General features: G+C 39.1%; 5 protein-coding genes across 5 annotated transcripts in view; 2 read left to right on the top strand and 3 right to left on the bottom strand.

Moving 5' to 3' along the window:
- The first annotated feature begins 479 nt into the window (after positions 1–479).
- LOC111796261 lies at positions 480–4,110 on the top strand. Its single transcript, XM_023679023.1, has 6 exons — positions 480–922; positions 1,078–1,193; positions 3,226–3,352; positions 3,479–3,627; positions 3,718–3,780; positions 3,864–4,110. The coding sequence occupies exons 1-6, from the start codon at positions 641–643 to the stop codon at positions 3,886–3,888; spliced, it is 762 nt and encodes a 253-aa protein (XP_023534791.1). The 5' UTR covers positions 480–640; the 3' UTR covers positions 3,889–4,110.
- Positions 4,111–5,141: 1,031 nt separating this feature from the next.
- LOC111795506 (protein RESPONSE TO LOW SULFUR 2-like) lies at positions 5,142–5,755 on the bottom strand. The gene has a single exon (XM_023677972.1). The coding sequence runs from the start codon at positions 5,647–5,649 to the stop codon at positions 5,320–5,322; it is 330 nt and encodes a 109-aa protein (XP_023533740.1). The 5' UTR covers positions 5,650–5,755; the 3' UTR covers positions 5,142–5,319.
- A 1,957-nt stretch (positions 5,756–7,712) lies between these two features.
- Positions 7,713–14,119, bottom strand: LOC111796202 (membrane-bound transcription factor site-2 protease homolog). The gene is made up of 10 exons (XM_023678945.1): positions 13,899–14,119; positions 13,665–13,731; positions 12,195–12,299; positions 11,978–12,081; positions 11,638–11,785; positions 11,419–11,499; positions 10,867–11,337; positions 10,445–10,744; positions 8,972–9,138; positions 7,713–7,750 (listed from the first exon to the last, which is right to left on the bottom strand). The coding sequence occupies exons 1-9, from the start codon at positions 14,084–14,086 to the stop codon at positions 8,974–8,976; spliced, it is 1,629 nt and encodes a 542-aa protein (XP_023534713.1). The 5' UTR covers positions 14,087–14,119; the 3' UTR covers positions 7,713–7,750; positions 8,972–8,973.
- Positions 14,120–15,090: 971 nt separating this feature from the next.
- On the bottom strand, positions 15,091–19,363 carry LOC111796203 (NPL4-like protein 1). The gene is made up of 2 exons (XM_023678946.1): positions 18,097–19,363; positions 15,091–15,620 (listed from the first exon to the last, which is right to left on the bottom strand). Exons 1-2 carry the CDS (start codon positions 19,075–19,077, stop codon positions 15,366–15,368), a joined length of 1,236 nt encoding a protein of 411 aa, XP_023534714.1. The 5' UTR covers positions 19,078–19,363; the 3' UTR covers positions 15,091–15,365.
- A 1,112-nt stretch (positions 19,364–20,475) lies between these two features.
- The window catches only part of LOC111796200 (L-ascorbate oxidase homolog), a 1,940-nt gene continuing 97 nt past the window's right edge, over positions 20,476–22,318 (top strand). Inside the window, exons 1-2 of the mRNA XM_023678944.1 lie at positions 20,476–21,971; positions 22,050–22,318. The exon at positions 22,050–22,318 is cut by the window's right edge and continues 97 nt beyond it. Of these exons, the coding sequence (XP_023534712.1) occupies positions 20,608–21,971; positions 22,050–22,318 (1,633 nt within the window). The 5' untranslated portion in view covers positions 20,476–20,607. The remainder of the gene's footprint in view (positions 21,972–22,049) is intronic.

The raw sequence follows: 22,318 nt of genomic DNA, 5'->3' as shown, positions 1-22,318 counted from the left end.
TTTTTTTTTTTTTTTTTTTTTTTTTTTTGACGTTTGTGTATGTATGTACCTAATATATATCTATATATGTGTGTATATGTATGTATGTATATATATGTATGTATGTATATATGTGTGTATATGTATGTATGTATATATATATGTGTATATGTATGTATGTATATATATATATGTGTATATGTATGTATGTATATATATATATGTATATAAATATATATGTATGTATATATGTATGTATGTATATGTATGTATATATGTATGTATGTATATGTATGTATATATATAATTGAAAAGGTAATTTCTTAATTTCTTCTCGAACAAAAAATAACCTTTTTGACCTTTTGTGTGAATATATCACATACTACATATACACATATATGCACATATGTATATATATATATATATATATATATGTATATATATATATATATACATACATACATGTATAAATATATAATATTAAATTAGGGCAGGCTTGGGATTCTAAAGCTGAATAAGAACAAAAGTAATACATATTTGTTATCCATCCACCGCTCTCTGGATCCGGCTCGAAGCCTCAATTTTCTGCGAAACTGAACTGTCGCCGGACGATAGAGGAGGCAACGGAGAAGAAATTAAGGCTCCAATTGGCTTATCATTGATGGAGCAGGGGAAGCAGGGAGTGGTTGTTAAATTGAGCCCTCCACAGAACCCATTGGAGCAGGTTCAGGCTCGTTTCAAGGAACTTGAAAATGGGTTCAGAACATGGTTGGCCAAGCAGTCTCTTCCCGTTGAGGCCGCTGTTGTCACCGCCACCAGCGCTGCACAGGGCGCTGCTATTGGTGGCTTTATGGGCGTTCTCACCAACGACGTTTCTTCGTCTCTGCCCACTCCTCAAGCCGGCCTCAACCCTCAAGCCATGGCCTCTTTCAAGCAGGCTCAGGTCCTATTTTGGTTCCCCCTATTCGTTGTTTGATTTTATAATTTTTTTTCCTGATTGAAATGTGAAAACTGTCTTATTTGTTGAAATTCTGTAGTTTTATGAACAAAAGTGGAATTTGGGGGAGCTGATTCTTGTAGTTTTCTTATGAATTGTAGGCTCTTGCTGGAGGTCCCTTGGTGCAAGCTCGCAACTTCGCCGTGATGACCGGTGTTAATGCAGGCATATCTTCTGTTATGAAGAGATTGAGAGGCAAGGAGGATGTTCAGTCAAGGTAAGCTTTTACGAAGGCTCGGCCGTTTCCTTTTCCTTGTTGATTATTTTCCGTGAGATCATACATCGATTGGGGAGGAGAACGAAACATTCTTTGTAATGGTGTGGAAACCTCTTTTTAGCATATGCGTTATAAAAACTTGTGGGGAAGCCCAGAAAGGAAAGCCCAAAGAGAACAATATCTCTAGCGGTGAGCTTGGGCTGTTACAAATGGTATTAGAGCCAACCGGGCGATGTACCCGTGAGGAGGCTAAGCCCCAAAGGGGTTGACACGAGGAGGTATGCTAGCAAGGACACTGGGTCCCCGAAGGGGGTGGATTGGGGGGTCTCACATCGATTTGAGAAGAGAACGAGTGCCAACGAAGACTCTGGGTCCTAAAGGGGGTGGATTGTGAGATCCCACATCGGTTGGGGAGGAGAACGAAACATTTTTTTAAGGGTGTGGAAACCTCTCCCTATTAAATGCGTTTTAAAAACCTTGAGGGGAAGCCCAAAGAGAACAATATCTCTAGCGGTGAGCTTGGGCTGTTAGAAATGATATTAGAGTCATACACGGGATGATGTACTAGCAAGGAGGTTGAGCTCCAAAGGGGGTGGATTAGGGTGCCCTACATTGATTGGAGAAGGGAATGAGTGCTGGTGAGAATGTTGGGCCCTGAAGGGGGTGGATTGTGAGATCCCACATCGGTTGGGGAGGAGAACGAAACATTCTTTATATGGGTGTGGAAACCTCTCCCTAGCAGATACGTTTTAAAAACCTTGAAGGGAAACCCAAAAGGGAAAGCCCAAAGAGAACAATATCTACTAGCGTTGAGCTTGGGCTGTTATAAGTGATATTAGAGCTAGACATTGGACGAGAAAGGGGGTGGACACGAGGCGGTGTGCTAGCAAGGACGCCGGCTCCGAATGGGGTGGATTGGGACTAGTAGATTTCAACTCATTTTCTTTGCGTTAAAGATTCAGATTTGAGTTAGAAGTTGGGAGGTTGATGAGAGATTTCATTTGAGAATGGGTTGATAAGGAGGGAGAGGTTCATTTGGTGAGTTGATTATGGTTTCTAGACCCTTGGATCTTAAGGGTTTTTAAAATCTTAATAGTGTGTTTGAAGGCTTGGATCGTGTTGTTTGGGATTATTGGTGTAACGACCTATGCCCAGGATTTGGAATTTGGGCACTTGATAGCTTCGACATTCCCTTGCATCCCCTGCGACGTGGTCATGTTAATTCTCGCTTCTAAGAGTGGTCCCTATAGACCAACATGAGTCCTTCCAACATCCTTTATCCTCACTAACGTGCACTCAACATAGAATTTCTCCCAGCAAAACACACTTAACCATAGAGTTCCTATGATAGAGCTACAAAAAAAGGAAAGTACACCTTGTTGGTACAGGTAGTAATGTTCATTCCTCTCATTCGGATTTGGTTTCAGTTCATTTATGTACCCCCTCTTTTACTCAAGTGTTACATGCCTAGCAGCTTTCGCCTTGATTCGTCCCAAAGCCACATCTTACCGAGAGAGGTATTGCTTTGATACCATTTATAACGACCCATGTCCAAGATTCAGATCAAGATTCGAAATCCAGATTCCACACTTGATGGCCCCGGCATTTCCCTATGACATGGTTATGGTACTTCCCGCTTTTAAGAGCAAAGACTATCCCCTTGTGCTAGGCTGACTTCCTTCTTACCTTTTGGGGTCTGTGATTTGAAATAAACAACAGTGTTTAGGGACGCGGAGAGGTGCTGGGAGTAGGTTCGGTCATAACTGAAGCTTAACGCCTCTGTTTGGGCGTCAGTCTCGAAGGATCTTTATAGTTACCCATTCGGTTTCATCACACGGAATTGGAGCCATTTTTTGTATAGCTAGTTTCTTGCCTCCTTTAAGTAGCTTATAATAAATATCAGAAGGGCATAGTTCTTGTAGCCAACTAATTTTAGCTTGTTTCCATGTTGCACATAGTAACCTCTTAGCTCTATTTAGACTGCTTGTTTGTTTCCTGAACTCGGCCGATACGATTTTACTTGCTATTACAGCATGGTGGCTGCTTTTGGATCTGGGGCCATGTTTTCATTGGTGAGCGGAATGGGAGGCCCGAATCAGGTGGCAAACGCCGTCACCTCGGGTCTTTTTTTCTCGCTCGTTCAAGGTGGACTTTTCAAGGTACGCATCAATAACAACTGTTCTATTATTCTGATAAATTTCAAGCATTTCAAGCACGTCCTCGGCTGTTCCTTTGTTCTTATACCAAAATTTGGAACTTGTTTAAGAATTAATGGTGTTTTTCAGTTAGGCGAAAAGTATTCTAAGCCACCTGCGGAAGACGTGTTCTACGCTAAAACCCGAAGCATGTTGAGTAACCTTGGCCTTGCTAGCTATGAGAAGAATTTCAAGAAAGGCTTATTGACTGATAGCACATTGCCTCTGCTCACTGATAGGCATGTATATTGAATTCATGTTTTCATACTTATGGTTATAATCAATGCATTTGCTAAGTATGTATACCCTTCTGCTTTGACGTGTGCCAGTGCGCTTAGAGATGTTAAGATCCCCCCGGGACCGAGGCTTTTGATTCTTGATCACATTCAGAGGTTTTAATCGAGCTCTATACGTAAAGTTCTTGTTGCTTCCATTGTTCTATGTCGTCTTGTTTATGGTTAACTTTTGATTTCAGGAACGCCGAGCTACGAGAGAGATGAAGCGGGTTTTGTGAGCAGCTTGTCCCAAGAACTCTTCGTAGGTGAACTTGATGAGGTAGGGAAGTGGTTAGTTCATCTTGAATAGGAAGAATATGTTTGATTAATAGGACTTTTTTGTCGTTTGAATTTGCACCAAATGCACCTTTTGATTTGATTGTTGTGGATGACTGAACCATGGCTTTGTTTATTAATGAATGATGGAACAACTTGGTTTGGTTGGCATATTGACTAAAAATTTGTATTGTTAAAAATCACGTTGTGCCTATAAGACAAAGAGAGAGGTGAATGTGGGTGTGGTGCTAAACCACCACAACTCCGACCACAACTCCGACCACAACTCCGACTATCGACTGACCCGTATGAGATTTGTCATATTGGCCGACCTTCATAGGGTCAGGAGGTCAGTCATTTGAACTTTTGTTGGTCAATCTCAAGGGACTCGTCTTTGGTCAAGGCTCGTGGTGGTTGACACTATCAAGTTCAATTCTTTGGTTAGTCTCAAGAAGTCTCATCTTTGGTTAATGCTCGTGGTGGTTGGCACTATCGAATTCGACTAACCTTTGGATTTGTTTCTCGGTCTTTAAAGTTTTACTTTAGATGGGTTCTCGACCCAATCAATAGTCTCACTTCTAACAAGTGCAAAGATCCAATCATCTCTCCGCTCTAAGTTGTGGTACCATTTCTTTTTCCTTGCTTTCTTCTTTCTTCTTTTGCAAGATATATGTGAACGATTCCAAATTATATAATGAATTTTCTAAGGGTTTATATTGCAACCATTACACACAGACTTTTTGTGGTGCTACTTAAACCAAGTGGACGTATTTGTTTGGCTCTATTTTTTCGTCCATTTTGCTTCCATTTTTCAACTCATAATGGGAATCAAATGTATGGTGTTAGTTTTCTTTTCGTCCACGCCACGGTTGAGGTTGAGATTTATCGACCCAAAAAATGAACAAAAAGAATGAGAAAAAATATATATATATATATATATATACATTCATAAGATTTAATTTAGAACTATTTTTTTGAATATTTAAAAAATGATTTTAAAAATTCAGAGAACGGAATTCATTTTTAATTAATTTTAATTTCAATAACAATTTTGAGAGTGAATTACTTTCCAAATGTAATATTTATACAATTAATACTCATTTTAACCCATTTGCATGAAATTAATACATATCATATATTTACATTAATTAAAAGATTAATTTGATTGAAATTTGAGCATTTAGCTTATTTGAAATTCATCCAAATTTAAAAATGACCAATTCTTATTCAAGGAGGAAGAACAGAAATCTCTGGATTTACAAGCCAAGCAGCGGATCAAACCACATACATATCTACTAAAATTGGCGCTTCAATAAAACATCAAGCCAAAAAAAAAAAAAAAAAAAAAAAAAATCCTGATCCTGCTTCGAAGACGCAAATCTAGACAGAGGCAGATTGGAGTTGCGGTTGTTGCAGTCGGATCTGCAGCAATTTCTGAGCCTGCGAGAGCTGGTTCATCAACGCCGCGATTTGGTGGTGGTAATCGCGGGCCTGCGTGAGCGCCTCCGCCTCGAGTTCTCCGAGTTGAGAGGAGAGCCTCTCTTCGGCCTCCTCGGCGACCTTGAGCCTCTCGCAGGCTCTTTGTAGCTGCTGCCGCATCACCTGCTCTCTTTCGCGGCTCGCCTGAAGCTCCTTCTCGAGCTCCTCGTTCCTCCGCCTGATGGCGAGATCGGATCCGACGTCTTGCTTGATCGTTTTCAGAATCCCCATTGTGGCCCGAAAATGGCTCTGGGTTTTCTGGAGTGGTGCGATTTGGGGAACGTTTGTTGGTGCTCTTAAAGGCGATCAATGGGGTGTCCAGGTTCAATGAATCCGCTTCCATTTCTTGCCCGAATTTTCCTACCCTCTCTTCTTCTTTTGTTTTGTTTTGTTTTGTTTTGTTTTGACATTAATGCTTCGCTCATGGAAGTCGTTTTCTCTACTTTACAAGATTCGGCATATTCCACTCTTAAAAATGGTTAGTAAATCAAGCCAATGACACCGACACCACGCAACTACGCACGCCAATTGCCTCACCGTTACTTCAATTATAGATTTTATCTTTTAAATTTTGTCTACTTATAAAAATATCTCTTCAATTTTTTATAATTTTTAACTTTTGTGTAAAAAAATAATAGGTTTATGATTTTTTGTTAGTTTAAAAGTTTCAAAAATAAATTTATAATTTCAAAAATCTAGGAACTAACGAGAATTGATTTGTATCCGAATTATAGGGGAGAATTGAATTATAGGGGAGAATTGATGTGCATATTGGGGACGTTATTGTTACTGTAATTAAGAAAGTCGTCCCAAATACACCTCTAGAAAGATTACAGCTATAATCGTATGTACTTGTAAAGAACTCAAACGAGAAAACGGTATGATAATACAGTATGATGACAATGTTGCCCTTGTTATTGATCAAGGAAATCCAAAAGGAACTCAAATTTTTGGTGCGATTGCCCGAGAATTGAGACGGTTAAATTTCACTAAAATAATTTCATGTTAAAAAATTAGAAACTAAACCAATACAAATACTATATTTCAAGAATTTTATTTTTTATTTAACTTTATTATATTTACAGATGATTTGAAAAAAAAAATGAAAACTTTTTACCAACTATTATATATAGTTACTGTTTTTAGAATTATAGTGTTTATGAGATCGAAACTGAAATTTTCACGTGGCACAATCAAAGAAGTTGTGTCTACGCTCTAGATGCCCATGCTAGTGAAGTAAATTGGGCTTACGAACGAACATGAGCTCGACTAGTAGTAGTAAAAAATCAGTCTTTCCTAAGGGTACGTAATATAACTCTAGCTTGCATCAACACTACGCTTGATTAAGTACTAACTTAAGGTTGAGCACCACATCTCTTGAAGGTTAACACCTTAGCAAACTAGAGCTCACCTCGAATAACACATCAACAAGTACATCAATAACTAAACATTTTGGGACCAAAAACAACTCTTAACCATATAAGAGGTGTGAAAAAAGACTCATGCCGCGTCCCTCTGGGGAGAAGACTGCAAAGAAGACCTCAACCAATTGCACGTCAAAGAAAAGGATGACGCGAAATGATACCATGTTAAATCGCCACTAAACCTAGGATACAGTAAAATTTATTGCATCAATACGACTCAAAAATCTAAACATGCATGGCAAATAAACTTCCTAAACTTATACCCTAAACAAACACACACTTCCTAAACTCAAAACATTAAATTGGCAACAAAGGTTTAGAACCAAGACACTTTCATATTGGTTATGAAAATATTAGATGCAGGAAGAACTAAGAATATCATTCAGATGGCAGCTTAAAAACAAGCATGGAATGACTTTGAACCAAACTAACTGGATGCTTGCCAAACTCGAGCAGATCTCCAGCACTGAGATTCACCTTTGCCCTCAAGGCGAATCTCTTTTCATTAAGAGTTGATGAACAAATGAAGATTAGAGATTAGTGGAATAGCACCATTGAAGAATAGTGGAATAGCACCAATGTCCCAAATGGAACTCCAGTGATCCTTCTTCAACGAACAAAGCCAGAACGATAGTAAAGAGATCCTCCTCAACAGGAAAATGAGGGAAAACCCTCCACCCTTTTGCCACTTCTGTTTGGATACTCCCATCTCTTTACCTACCCTACCCTACCCTACCCTACCCTACCCTACCCTACCTACCCTACCTACTAATTCTTATTCACATTTCCTGTCAGTCTTGTAAGCATTCGCCCTGTCACCTCTTGTTTCTCAGCAGTTGGTTAACTCCTTCAAGGATTTTCATTTTGCTACTACGGCAGCTTTATTCCCACTTGGATAGGAGCAAGTCCTGATACCAATTAATATTATAATTAATATTGAGATATATATATATATATATACACACATAAATACATCCATACATACAAATATTTTACAAATGATTATTGATATAGTAAGAGTGATATGTAATGTATCATGTTGAAATATACTTCTTATATAATTCTTAACTAACTCCCTTAAATGGCCCACCTATTATTCCCTTTCAAAATATGCTCATCTCCAATGTCACTATGCACGCTACGCACTCTTGCCTTTTTTCTAAGGTATGTAGACTTTTTCCTAAAATATTGAACAAGATGTGGCGCACTGAGATTGATTCAAATATGGCAACAGGTTATTCTGTTAAATTAATTGTAGATCCTCCCAATAGTATTGCTCAAGTTGATAAGGTAACATCTAGGCTGTTGTTAGTATCTTGCTACTATCATTGTTTGAGAGATAGACAAAAATGGTGTTGAAAAACAGAACAAAATGCACAGGTCATTCGAGAGATAACTAACTTCACTACTACCTCACCACTATTCCCTCCCCTGCATATTAGGGATAACCAGCTTCTCAGGGGCGTACTTTCCTTCTTACCCCTCCTAGCATATACATTCTAACCTTCTTCCGAGTATACACAACAGTTGAGGGGTCTATCATTCGCCCAAATGCATTATACATATGTAAAGGTAACACACAAGCTGAGTAAGGAAGTTGTCCCCGTTAGTTACTTCTGTTTCTATTGGTTGGATAGGCAATGAGGAGTTGGATGTTAGCCATGGTTATAGAGGCTTGTATTTGATGCATTGAGAACGGATGGGAAGGGCGGAAGAATACAAGCTGTATTTGGAGAGTAACTTCTCGAATTATCTAAAAGTGTTTGTAATTCATAGTGATCAGAAATGAAATAGGAATTGAAGCAGACCTTATGTAAGTAACTAACATATCTAACATCCTTCTTTATCTACATCTTTATGAGTTAATAGATTTTTCCTTTAACAAATAATAATATTAAATTTCAAAATATTAAGGGTATGATCATTACAGAAAAGCTAATGAGCATAAATAAACATATATCCCAACCCTTGAGACACCATCCTTTCTAGAGAAGGAAAATCCTAGACATGGTCAAAATTTTCTAAGCTGTATCTACAAACGATGAAAATTCATTCAAAACCAATGCAATTGGAAATTCGTAGCAACCTACTATGCTCAATAATAAACAAAAACCACAGTTACAGGTTACCGTCAGCTGACGAACACATGGAAGAAAATCCTCAGCAGTAAAAAGATCGACATGAGTGTTCCTCCCATCAGAAAAGCTCGAAGAACTTTTTCCTTGTTTCTCAGGCTCATTGAGGTGAGCTGGAAAATAATTATCTCCAAAATAGATTCACCATCCAAATAATATACCTACAAAAATACACAACTAGTAGTAATCATAAAAGAGTTCAATAACTTACTTCATCTTTGCTCATCGTAGTAATTATTTTGTATGCGCTTTAATTAATGATTCAGCTCTAAAATCAAATGCACCAGAATTAACCGTTGACATGAATGCTACTGGAATAGAATTATGAATAGTATTAGAGTATCATGAGTAAATGAGTAATTAGTTAGGGAGGTTGTTAAGGTAATTTTTATAAATATGGTGGGTAGGAAAGGATTAAAGGTAGGCATTGATCTAGTTGGTTTAGGCTTGAGGTATCTAAAATTGATCCTCAAAGTGGATATCACCAAATCTGTTCAGGGCCGGGAGAAGGGTGCAAGGTCGACTTTAAAACTAATGAGAAATTGTTTGAGTGGCTTGTAATGCCATTTAAACTTACTTACTTATGCCCCTAGTACATTCATGTGCCTTATGAACAAAGGTTTACATACCTTTTTTGGAAAATTTGTGGTTGTATGTTTCTGATATCTTGGCGTTTAACACAAGTCTAGAACACATTATTCACTTGAAGCATGTTCTCTCCACTCTTAAAGCCAACTCCTTGTGTATTAACTTGCAAAGATGTATTCTTGGAGTGTCAAACCTGTCTTTTTAGATTTTATAATATGTGAACTAGCAAAGAAGTTGACCATCATGAATGGCCAATACTTTCAAATGTCAAGGAATTAAAAGTTTCCAGGGGCTTGCATCCTTTCACATGAAGTTTATTCAAAATTTCAGCACCATAGTATCACCTTTAACCGAATGTCTAAAGAAAAAGGGTTTCATTAGGACAAAGATCAACAAGACAGTTTTGAGACCGTAAAACAAAGGTTAGCTTCAGCATCTATTTTTAGCATTACCTAGAACAAGTTTTTTTTTCTTTCCATGTAGGGGGAATCGATGTAGTTTGGTTTGATTATTCTCTCTTGGTAATCTAGCTTAGATATTTAATTTTACTTGATTTATAGTTAGGTGGTTAGTTGATTACTTTGGTTAATATGAATAACCACCCTTGTAATTAAAGTTCATTATCTCACGATCTAGGGGTCCACCTTTATACAGCTTTTTGAAAGATCAATAAAAATGCTGCAATAAGGCTTTCGGCTCTACCACCATTACTTAATCAGCAATACGTAAAATTTCCAAAATTCATAACTGCAGATATACTTACAAAAATCCTGCGATGCACAAGGCTAGAAGACCTAGACTAAACCCTAAACTTTATTTGATGTTATCCCCATGAAGTAAATCTGAAAATAATTTGCAAAATGGAGCATTAAAACATACCGGCAAACTGTTGAGAAGAGCTAGTGCAAGAGAGGCGTGAAATAAGCACAAGAAGATCCTTTCCAGTACATCTGGAAGATATCTAGCATAATGAAAATCCAATCTTGGCCGGTACATTGTCAGCTGAATAGAGTGCGCCATTGAAACCACGTCACCAACAAAAATGAAAGTTCCACTACAATTCAAACTTGGGAGTGGATTTTCTCTGGAATAGAAACAGTCTGAAGAATGGGGATTCAAATATGTAATCTCGACCCATACCGAACCAGGCATTTGGACTGGACTTAAGCAAGTTTCATCCTGTGGATTAAAAATTATCCAAAAAAAAGATGATAAGCTAAAGCCATTGCATGGGTCCAATTATTCAGAGTTAGACAGAGAACTTGCAAAATTACATAATGCTCACCAAAGATCAGGTATACCTGTGAACACATACAGGTGCTAGTGCTATCATTGATTATGGCTTTATCCCATCCACTAATGCATTTATTAAGCTTAATAACATCATTGACATTCAAGCAAAATATGCCTTCTTTGCGGTTAGAATGGCTATCATCCACATCACCATCAACTAAAACGGTAGAACTAACACAAGGAATAGATGTAAAAGAAGTAAGGTCGCCAAAACAAGTTGACTGATCATGTGAGAACTGAACTTTATTGCTTTCTTTCAACATAAAATTTGGAACGCAGTATCCCTTTCTGCCATTGGCCATTCGGTCGTTTTCACCAAGTCTGGAGAGGGTTCCATTTTGAAATGTTGATTCACTTATTTGAGCTGATAGATTGACCCAATCATCCACATTTTGAATGTGCATGCCATCCAATGACAAAATCAGATGACCATGGGATAAATAACCAGACAATGGTGAAGTAGAAGGAACGTCCAAAACCTATTACAGTTCACAGGAATCAGTCAAGAGGGGAAAAAGAAGGTTAAAATCTTTTCATGTGAATATAAAATATTGAGGTACCATGGGACTTTCGCCACGTAAGTAAAGAGGAAACAGAATCAGCGGCAGGCAGAATAACATCAATCCAGAAGCTGCAGAAAGCTAGAGAGCTAGTACATTCAGATATATCTCTTATTAAGTAGGAAACTACTGAGCAATTATTGTCAGACCTAGATCCTGAACTAGAATGGGAGACTAAACAAAAATCAACAGCACACCAGTAACATGATTTGATCTTACAACTGCATTGTGCCAAATACCAGCACAGTAGATACGCAGAGCATTGAAGCATGATGAATCCTGCAGTACATCATGATTGAAAGCCACCAAGGCACCTGGGAAAAGGAGTGCAATAAAAACAGCAACATACTCCAATTTTATGCCCTCGCTGCCATTTACGTAAAGTTTCCAAAGTGAGAGGAATGATAATCTAGTCCACTACATTCTGAGATCTAAAATAATAATCATCTAATTTTCCAGCTACTGCTTCCGATACAAATTACTACATATGATCACCGTTTAACAAATATCAATTGAAAACGTTCAAATATTAGAACTGAGGAGGTAGAAAGAAACATACCTTGCAACAGCAGCAGCATGACCAAATTCATGAAAAGCTACAGATATTAAGGAAGAGATAATTATGTATCCAGCATCAGCAGGGGCAAAATTACAGCTGGAAATCTAGTGCAGAAGAAAAAATGTAATGAGGAGCAGGTATGGCATGGATAAATTGAAGAATGAGATCCACTTTAAATAATAATGGAACGAAATATTGAAAGGAATTGTATACGAACCAACGGAGGAAGACCAAATAATGAGGAATAGGAAATAGGAAGACTATGAGGCACATCGCTATTGCCAAAAATATGCATGGCTATGGCAAGTTCCAGAAAGAGAACCTGAAAAATAAAGAATTAAACATGTTATTAACATGAAGTAATACAAGAAAAGAAAATTACTTCCCAAGAAAAACAACAGTATATAGTGCACTGCGCAAGTCTGTAATGATAGAAATTATTGCAGTAATTGTTTTCCCTTAGTTTGCTAGCCAATTCAGGTGTTAGTTTGTCCATGTAGGAAGTCCATTTCAAATCATATTGTCCATAAAAATAGAGTCCAAAGTGGAAATTCTTGTAAGAATCAACTTGGAACTTTTTTTTATATATGTTTATGAAAAGTCATGCCTTCACTGAGACAAAATGAAAGAACGCATGGGAAATACCAGAAAAATAAAAGGCAAAGAATGCTTCAAAAAGAGCCCAACTGATCTAAGAAGTGCCTCCAATCAAGCAAAATAAGATCTAAAAGGCAATTAAGAGAGGTGTGACATCAAACAAGGGACCACACTTCACCCAGGTGAAGATTTTTCAACCCCTGAAGAAACAAAAAATACAAAGACAAGCAAACCACAACGAGCATCCTTTTTCACGAAAGGGGGAATGGAAAAAAAAACTCCTCCGACATGGAACGACAGCTCCTCAACTTGGCCAAGCTGAAGTTAAGAGTCGCTCCACACTAATCTAGTGAACTAACAAGACCACAAAAAATGATCTATAACCTCAGCCACTTCCCCTACAATGGATACAACACTGGGCCCAATCAAATTGGGTGAAAACCTCTGAACATGATGCGAAGTATTAACCTTGCCATGGATGGTTTGCCAAACAAAAAAATTTACAAATAGAAAATCCACCTCAAGGTATTGTTATTTGGTACGGGAAAATCTTGAAACATGAAGAAGTCAAAAATAGTATCAATATGTGGTTGCCAAAAGCCAGTATAGAAGTTCAGAGCGCTTGCTCACGGTATATGTAAAGGCATATGGATCAAGAGAGTTCAAAGTGAATTAGAAAAAGTTGCTTATCACCAGTATAGATGATGTGTGACAATCAAGTTGCAATAGGCGTTACAAAAAATCTAATTCATCATGATAAGACAAAACATTCAAAAATTGATCAATACTTCATCTCAGAAAAAGTCAGTAATAAAGTGGTTCAATATCCTTACAGAAGACCTATCTCTCACTAATATTCCCTTAAGCAATTAGGTTTTACAAGGTCAAGTTTTAGAGCCCAGCCATTTCTATTTCTTTTGGAGTTTCGAATTCATCACTTGTTTTGGAAACACTCAGACGAGAACGGCTTGATTTCAACTCACCTCAAAAGTCGATTAAAACAAAAACAAACACAAATTGGAAAAGAAGAGCAAGAAGAAAATTTGAAAAAATTATAGTAAACAACAAAATATAAAGCGTCAACTGATACCGTGGTAACAACAGCAAGAGCAGCAAGAGAAAAACCAATCCCGATCGAAAACCACGCTCTCAGAACCCTGCAACGATTCACATAAATGTAAAATAAATAAATAAACAATTTTGCATCAGCCTAGTCAGTAACAAAAAAAAAGACGATGATCCTGATGAACAAACAGTAAAAACAAAAATTAAGTACTCCACGGACAGAAATACTACAAGAGACAGTGAAAATCGAAAGAGAAACCTGGCATGTCTTCGTCCAAAATGGAAAATAGGTTCGTTGAACGAGGTGATCTTACAATCACAATACCAGCAGGAAACAGCATTTGAGAGACCTTTGCGAGACGTGCTAAGAGGGAGTAGTGGAGGAACGCGAGCGTGAGCGTCGGCCTCAGCCCTGGGTCTCTTACTGAGCCTCCATCTTCCTGACATTCTGCCTGCATGTCCAGTTTCCTTCCGTCGAAGGGCGGACGACCCTTAAATACTATAATGAAATTAAAAAAATATATATATAACAATAATAGTAATAATTAAATTAAATTACATCCGAATTTTTTTATTAAAACCTAAAGTGAGTATCATGTTCTATGTTCTATCTCTCAGAGTCGGGTATTCAAGTCTTTTTATCAAGAAAATGATGACAAGGAAAGTCTATTAAGAGAAAAGTCATGCGTCGCTAAAAGTCAACAATTTTTTTTTGACGGTACAAAAAATGAATAGATTCCGACGGTAATTCACATTTTTTTTTAGTCATGTTAGGCGAAATACTTATTAATACGACATTTATGTGAGTGATTGTCTTTATATGCATTAATTTGTCATTGATGTATGAATAACATTACAATGAAAGTCTTCCCGATACCACTGGTCACAATCGCAGTCTTGATGCCAGCAGACTTGTGATTGTGCGGCATTGAGCTAAGTCAATTTGTTTTTGCGTCGCCTACGGCCAAGCGACGTATGTTCAAGCCTCTAGCCTCGGTTTAAGAGAATGGTTTTAGAAAACAAGGGCAGAAAGAGATTTTTGAAAGAGACGTTATATAAGCAAGCAAGAGAGTAACAATAAGAGAGTAACGACGCTCACAGTATATAATCTCTGAGACATCTATATGAGTGAATGTTTTCCCACATATTTAATTTGGTGTTCACGTGCACGTATAAAGTCTCATCGAAAGATAGATGGACACATCATATGCCCTAATAACCACTAGATACATATTTTGAAGTAATTTTGTCTCTCTCATACATTCAACATTATAAATTTCAGTGACAACCTCTTCAAAGAATTCTCCAAGCAGGTGAAAAACACATCAAGAAGGAAATAAAAGTTCAAGTTCTAAGGGTTAATGAGTGGCAAACCGATATAGCTTTGGAAGAGCAAAAGAAGACTCATGACAGCCTAACTTGACCAAGAATGACCTAAAATAATCGCTATGAACCTCACAATTTTAAAACTCATCTCTAAGAGACAAGTTTCCCGACTTTTATAAGAAATGTTTCGTTGGGACCTAAGAGCAAACATCTTCATGGAGTTTGAAAGTTTCTTAATAAGTTTAACATCATTAGCAGATAACAATATACTTATAAATATAACTCTAATCTTAAGTTGTCAAGAGAGACGCTGACGAAAAGTAATTGAGAGAGAGATCCAATATAAGCCGATAAGAACACACAGCCCTCTAAGACCAGTCGTCTTAGTCGACACTAAACATCAAGCAGCACTAGCCATAGACTCGATCAGTATTTTGTAACCTTCAGGAACGGGTGTCTGCGTCTGAACGCACTCCGCCAGCGCAGGAACATCAGAGCTCACGTCTAACACCCTGGCCAGTAAAAGCAGCAAATGAAAGTCCGAAATTCGCTTCACAAATGTAAGCCCTTTCGAACGGTCTAGGTGATTCTTCAATGCCTTCATTGTCACTGGAACGTTTCGGTTTTCGATGGGAAAGGTTGTAGAAAGTGGACCCTGCATCACAAGGATTTCATTAGCATAAGCACGTCCAAGCAAAGAGTAGGGTCGTGACAAGGCCGATCGACAAACAGTGCGTTCATATGGGACTTAAAGCTCTCAGTTCAAGTAAAGAGTAGGGTCGTCACGAGGCCGATCGACAAATAGTGTGTTCATATGGAGATTTAAAATTATGCCAAGAACGAACAATAAAATTTATTCAACACCACAAGAAAATAATATTAGGGTAGCTTCTAAAATAAGGTCTCTGACATGTTTATGAAGTCATGAGCAAGAACCCATGTAGTTTCCAAATGAAAATGCTGATAAAGCAAGAGGGGTTCTTTTTTTGCTTGAAACCGCGGGAGAAACAAGACCTCCATCATCAAATATCAATTGAAAGATAAACATAGATTGAATGTCTAAAAGAAAAAACTATTTCAAATCAAATATGCAAACTGACCGCTTTGTCATAAAACAAGATAAATGTAACAGCCAAAGTCTACCGCTAGCAGATATTATCCTCTTTGGGCTTTTCCTTTCGGGTTTCTCCTCAAGGTTTTTGGTTTTTAGAACGTGTCTGCTAGGGAGAGGTTTCCACACCCTAATAAAGAATGTTTTGTTCCCCTCTCCAACCGATATGGGATCTCACTATCCACCCCTTCGGGGTCCAACTTCGTTCCCCTCTCTAACTAATGTGGGATCACACAGCCGATATAATCCACCACACAGCCCCAACAACATAAAAGAACGTCTCCTGCTAATGCCTCCCATGTAAGACTAGCACCAAGCCAAAGAATTGATCTTCTTGGGCATTCTAACCTTCCACAGCGAAGATAATGAAAAGAACTTGGAGGGGTGGGGATTACACCAGAGAAAGAAGAAAAATTTACAATAAAAACCCTTCGAAGGATTAAAAATCCATAAATGGAGACCTTGAAGCCCAACACAAAAGGCGACCAATGGAGAATGTAATGCTTACGTCAAAATTACACTACTGGAATTGCACCAATTTACACAGAAGAAAAGAAGACAAAAGCCACAGACACAAACTTCAAAGAAGATAGATGGTTCAGATGAGGAAAAGGAAAGGGACTATCCCCCACACAATAGTTCTCCCAAATTGGAAAATTAAGTCATCCAGCAGTGAATTTGAAAAACCTGAGAAGGAAGCTCCAAAGTAGGCAACCGAGCTAGATTTTGAGGGTTCGTAAAAGTGTCTTTAGTCCCACATGCTTACTCGAGAAGACGAGGATTATACTCACTATGACCCTATGCCTCAAAATCAATAGGCTTTGAGACAACCTCCCACCCTCATCAACACCCTCCTACAAAAGTCCCTCATGATCTTCTTCTCCTCCCTATTACTTACTGTTGAAGTGGGGGCCTTAACTACAGAACTAAGTATGGCAGAATCTCACTCAAAACAGATAAGAAAAGCGTTGTATTTCCACCCTTGGAGAGAACTCTAAAAGGAGAGACATTTTTTGATATTTTCCACAACTAGATTCCAAAACAATAAATGTTTTTTAGGGGGAAAGGAAAAAGAAACAAGGCTTTCATTTAGAATAAATGGAAGGAAACAAGGGGAATACAAAAAACCAACCCCCAAAAGGAGCCAAGCTAACAACAAATGATTGGAATATGACCAAGGGAAAGCACTAACTGTAACGGTCCCAATTAGACATGTTTTAAAACCTTGAGGGAAAGCCCGGAAGGGAAAATCCAAAGAGAACAATATCTGCTAGCAGTGGGCTTCGACCGTTACACTAACTATATGTAGTAGGAAGTCACTTTACTTCACACCCAATATAGACGGCCATCCATCCAGCCAGCCAGCTTACAACAGATCACAGGTTCGCAATTGTTACCAATCACAAAACTCTTATCTCTAATTAAGACCAAATATGATTTCACAAACAGATACGAATATGTTAAGGCTAACCAGAGCGGTCTCCCTAACCGAGAAAAATTGGTTCTATTAACAACAAACTAAAAATGAGAGAGGCGAATTCTTTACCTCCCCACATGGAACCCCTCGATATGACCCTAATCTATTATCGTTGACACTGATTTGGTCCGGACATCAACAGCAGCCAGGAAAAGAAAAGGGATAACGGATATCCCTGCCTAACCTGTCCCTAGAAGCTAAACTCTTTGCTCTAATTTTCCCCTTTAACATGAATTAATCAACTAACCTAAGGCAATTCCAANACGGATATCCCTGCCTAACCTGTCCCTAGAAACTAAACTCTTTGCTCTAAGTTTACCCTTTAACATGAATTAATCAACTAACCTAAGGCAATTCCAAGGAACCAAAATACAAGCAAATCATAGAAATCCAAGAATTCTATGAACCCAAGAAGCTAAATCTTATCACATTCATTCAAAAGAAACATGTTTTTGGTTATTATGAAGAGAAAAACACACCCAATTCAACGCAGCAGCAGAGGAATCAAGTAATCTAATAAGTAAAATTAAAGGGATCACGAACCTGATGGTCGAAAATCTTTACCACCACCAGGAAGAAATCATTGTCAACATCTCTAGTGTCTTTGACACCAACAACAACGTCCTTCTTCATCTTGGATAGCTTAGGATCAAAATCCTCTTGAATATCCGTCTCAAACCAACCTTCCTTGAACAATTTAATACACACATCACTCATTTGAAAAGCCTCAAAATGAACATCAGCACCCCCATCTTCGTTCACCTCCAGCTTCACAACTGCTGTCACCCACTCCTTCAACCCGCTCTCGGAGTGAAACTCAGCCGCCTGAAGTACTTCCCTGTTGGATAAGGTGTAGTCCTTCCTCTCCCGACTAATTGTCTGCGTGAATATAAACCCAACTTTCCTCATCCCCAAACCAACAGCAATCGCTTCCACCAATCTTTCCTCATCTTGATCTCGGAAGAACAGTAAATTATCCTCAGTCCCTTGCTGTGGCGGCTCATATATGAAATCTACCTCGACCTTGCCTTCCGTCGACACCGTTCCGTACATAAATCCCCCACGTTTGACGGCGAAGGCTAGCGTTTCATTAACATAATGCTGGAAAGCATTCGCGCAATCCCTATCGAACGAAACCAATTCACAGTGAGGATTTTCTTGACGGGTGATCCGCATCTGCCTAGCGATTAGATCATCCATAGTCATTTTACGGCCAAAAGATCCAGCGGGATGGATGGAAGGTCCAGCAACAGTACGCTCACCCTCATAAGCAAGGTACACAATAGAGCCATGAGAGAGATTGAGTGAGGAAAGGAGAGTATTAGGATTAGACATGTCCATGAATTTCGAACGATCGCCATGAGCATTAGCCAACAGAATATTTTGGTTAGTGGAGAGGGTTTGGTTGTGGATTGGAATTTTGAGCTGAGATTGAATAATCGCTTTGAGTTGAGCGATCGTAATGTGTGGACTCTCTACAGCGACACGCTCCAGGCCATCTCTGCTGCGAATTCTGAGCATCATATTGCTGCCGGCGGAAATTCTAGTGTGAATTTCTTTAGGAGGCGATTGATCGTTGTTGAAAAGAGAGATTTGAGGAAGAACTGCTGCAAGTCGGCGGTGGGTCTAAGAAAACGCTGCCGGAATCAACGGAAGTCGATCGGTACCGTGGTGGCTTGGATTGAATCTATATATCGAAGCGGAAGAATTCCGCGACGGATTGGGAATCGGGAATAAACAATTTCCTAATTTGCTGCTTTGCGCTAAATCATTAACCCCTTTTCTTTTAATGCGCCAGTTTCATTGTTTAGGCTTTTGAAAATCGTAAATTTCTGATTTTAAGAAAAATCTAATATTTAGGGTTTATGATTTTCTTGTTTGAAAGTTTGGATTTTTTTTGATTCGTGGTTTAGGGCTTCAGATTTCATATTAGGGGAGGTTTAGGAATTTCCTTTTTTTTAATTTTAAAATTTTTTAAAAAAAAAAACCTCACTTTAAAATACAAATTTATATATAATAGATAATTTCATTTTTAAAAAGATTTAAAATATATTTAATAATTTTAAATTTTAAAAATTTATTAGATACAAAATTGATAATTGAATGACTTACCAGAAATATATAAAAAATTACCGTCTAAACATAAATTTAAAGGTCTAACCTGCACCACACGTAGATGCACGTGTAGCCTACCAACATTGACTTTGAGAGTGCACGATCTAACCCTTTAGGCATGATCCAATCCATTTTCCTATCCTTGGGTTAGCTCGAATCGAGGTGCATGAGTGGCTCACTTAGTCGAATCTCCCCTGGTTCGGATTGGCTCAACAGCTTTTCAACGACTTAGTTTTGCATTTCTGTATCCATTCCACCATTTTGGATGATCCTAGAGTCCTTTTTAATCGATAAAAGTGAATTCGACACATTAAGGCAGAATTTTAAAAGATGATCAACTAAAGAAAGCTGAAAGACATGATTAATACATGAATAGCACGTGTCATGTAACCTTAATTAAGTAACATTATCTACTCCATGTCAGACTCCATGATGTATTATCATATATGATAAACATAAATGAAATACAATATCCGTCTACTTAGAAATATACGTCACAATAAACATAAAAGTAATATTTTGCATATATTTAACTAAACCATGATTTTTATAGGTCAAACGATCATATATTAAATATATTATATACGGTCACAAACATTTTCCTAAATAAATAAATAAATAAGAAAACTTATGAAATTAATTTCCACTAAATTAAAATTAAAACGATGAATTTAGGAGGAGAAACTAAATTGGGAAGGAATCGGTTAGGCAATAAAGTAAGAGAAATGGAAGAGAGGAGAGGCGGAGAAGGAAGGAAGGCACCAAAATAGGAGAGCGTTAGAGGGAAAGAGGGTGAGGGAATGGGTATTTAAACAGAGCATTGTAAGGGTTAAGCCATCAGGGAAGAAGTTCCAACACAAATTAAAACATTAACAATAAAAAAAAAACATCAAAAAACACACACCAATATCAAGTTCCAAGCCAAAGGGAAGAACCAATATGGGTTCTGGGTTGTTCTTGTTTGCCCTCCTGCTCTGCCTCTCCACTGCATCCCTCTGGACTGTCCGCGCCGAAGACCCTTACCTCTTCTTCACTTGGAAGGTCACCTACGGCACCATCTCTCCGCTTGGCGTCCCCCAGCAAGGCATCCTCATCAACGGCGAGTTCCCCGGCCCTAACATCAACTCCACCACCAACAACAACGTTGTCGTCAACGTCTTCAACCACCTCGACGAGCCCTTCCTCATTCATTGGAGCGGCATCCAACACAGGAAGAATTGCTGGCAAGACGGCCTTCCCGGGACCACCTGCCCCATCCCTGTTGGCACCAATTTCACCTACCATTTCCAAGTCAAGGATCAAATCGGCAGCTTCTTCTACTACCCTTCCACTGCCATGCACCGAGCCGCCGGTGGGTTCGGCGGCCTCCGCATCAACAGCCGTCTACTCATCCCCGTCCCTTATGCTGACCCTGAAGACGACTACACCGTCCTCATTGGCGATTGGTATACCAAGAGCCACACCGCTCTGAGGCAACTCTTGGACAGCGGCCGCACCCTGGCTAGACCCGACGGCATCCTCATCAACGGCAAGAACGCAAAGGGCGATGGCAGTGACGAGCCACTCTTCACCATGAAGCCCGAGAAGACCTACAAGTACAGAATTTGCAACGTGGGGCTTAGGACATCGCTTAACTTCAGAATCCAAAACCATCCCATGAAGCTTGTTGAGATGGAGGGCTCCCACGTGGTGCAAAACGATTACCAATCCCTCGACGTCCACGTGGGGCAATGCTTCTCTGTTTTGGTCACTGCCAATCAAGAGCCCAGAGACTATTACATGGTGGCATCCACTCGGTTCATGAAGACCATTCACATGAGCAAAGCCGTTATTCGATACACCAATGGCAAAGGTCCTGCTTCTTCTGATCTTCCAGAGGCACCCATGGGTTGGGCTTGGTCCCTCAATCAATTCCGCACCTTCCGATGGAACCTCACTGCCAGTGCTGCTAGGCCTAACCCCCAAGGCTCCTTCCGCTATGGTTCCATCAACATTACTCGCACCATCAAGCTCGTCAATTCCTTTGGCAACGTCGACGGTAAGCTACGATATGCCATCAACGGCGTCTCTCATGTCGAAACCGAAACTCCATTGAAGCTTGCGGAGTACTTCAGAGTCCCTGAGAAGGTGTTCAAGTACGACACGATTACCGACGAGGGATTACCAGAAGGTTCATCCACCATCACTGTGGCTCCTAATGTTCTGAATGCAACCTACCGCAACTTCGTAGAGATCATTTTTGAGAACCATGAGAAGAGGCTCCAATCGTGGCATTTGAATGGCTACTCCTTCTTTGCCGTAGCGTAAGTATTAGTAATGCAATTGTTTCGTTATAGCATATATGGGTAATGAATTGGTGTGTTGCTTAATGTGGTTTACAGCATCGAGCCAGGGAAATGGTCTCCAGAGAAGCGAACCAACTACAATCTTCTTGATGCGGTGAGCAGGCACACCATCCAAGTATTCCCCAAGTCATGGGCGGCCATTCTTCTGACATTCGACAACTGTGGAATGTGGAACTTGAGGTCTGAGCTGACAGAAAACCGTTACTTGGGACAGCAACTGTATGTCAGTGTCCTGTCCCCAGCACTGTCGCTCCGAGATGAGTACAACATTCCAGACCGCACTTTGCTATGTGGAGTGGTGAAGG

This window comes from Cucurbita pepo, chromosome LG05, assembly GCF_002806865.2.
Source record: "Cucurbita pepo subsp. pepo cultivar mu-cu-16 chromosome LG05, ASM280686v2, whole genome shotgun sequence".
Lineage (NCBI taxonomy): Eukaryota > Viridiplantae > Streptophyta > Magnoliopsida > Cucurbitales > Cucurbitaceae > Cucurbita > Cucurbita pepo.
This window is presented reverse-complemented; position numbering and strand designations above follow the sequence as displayed.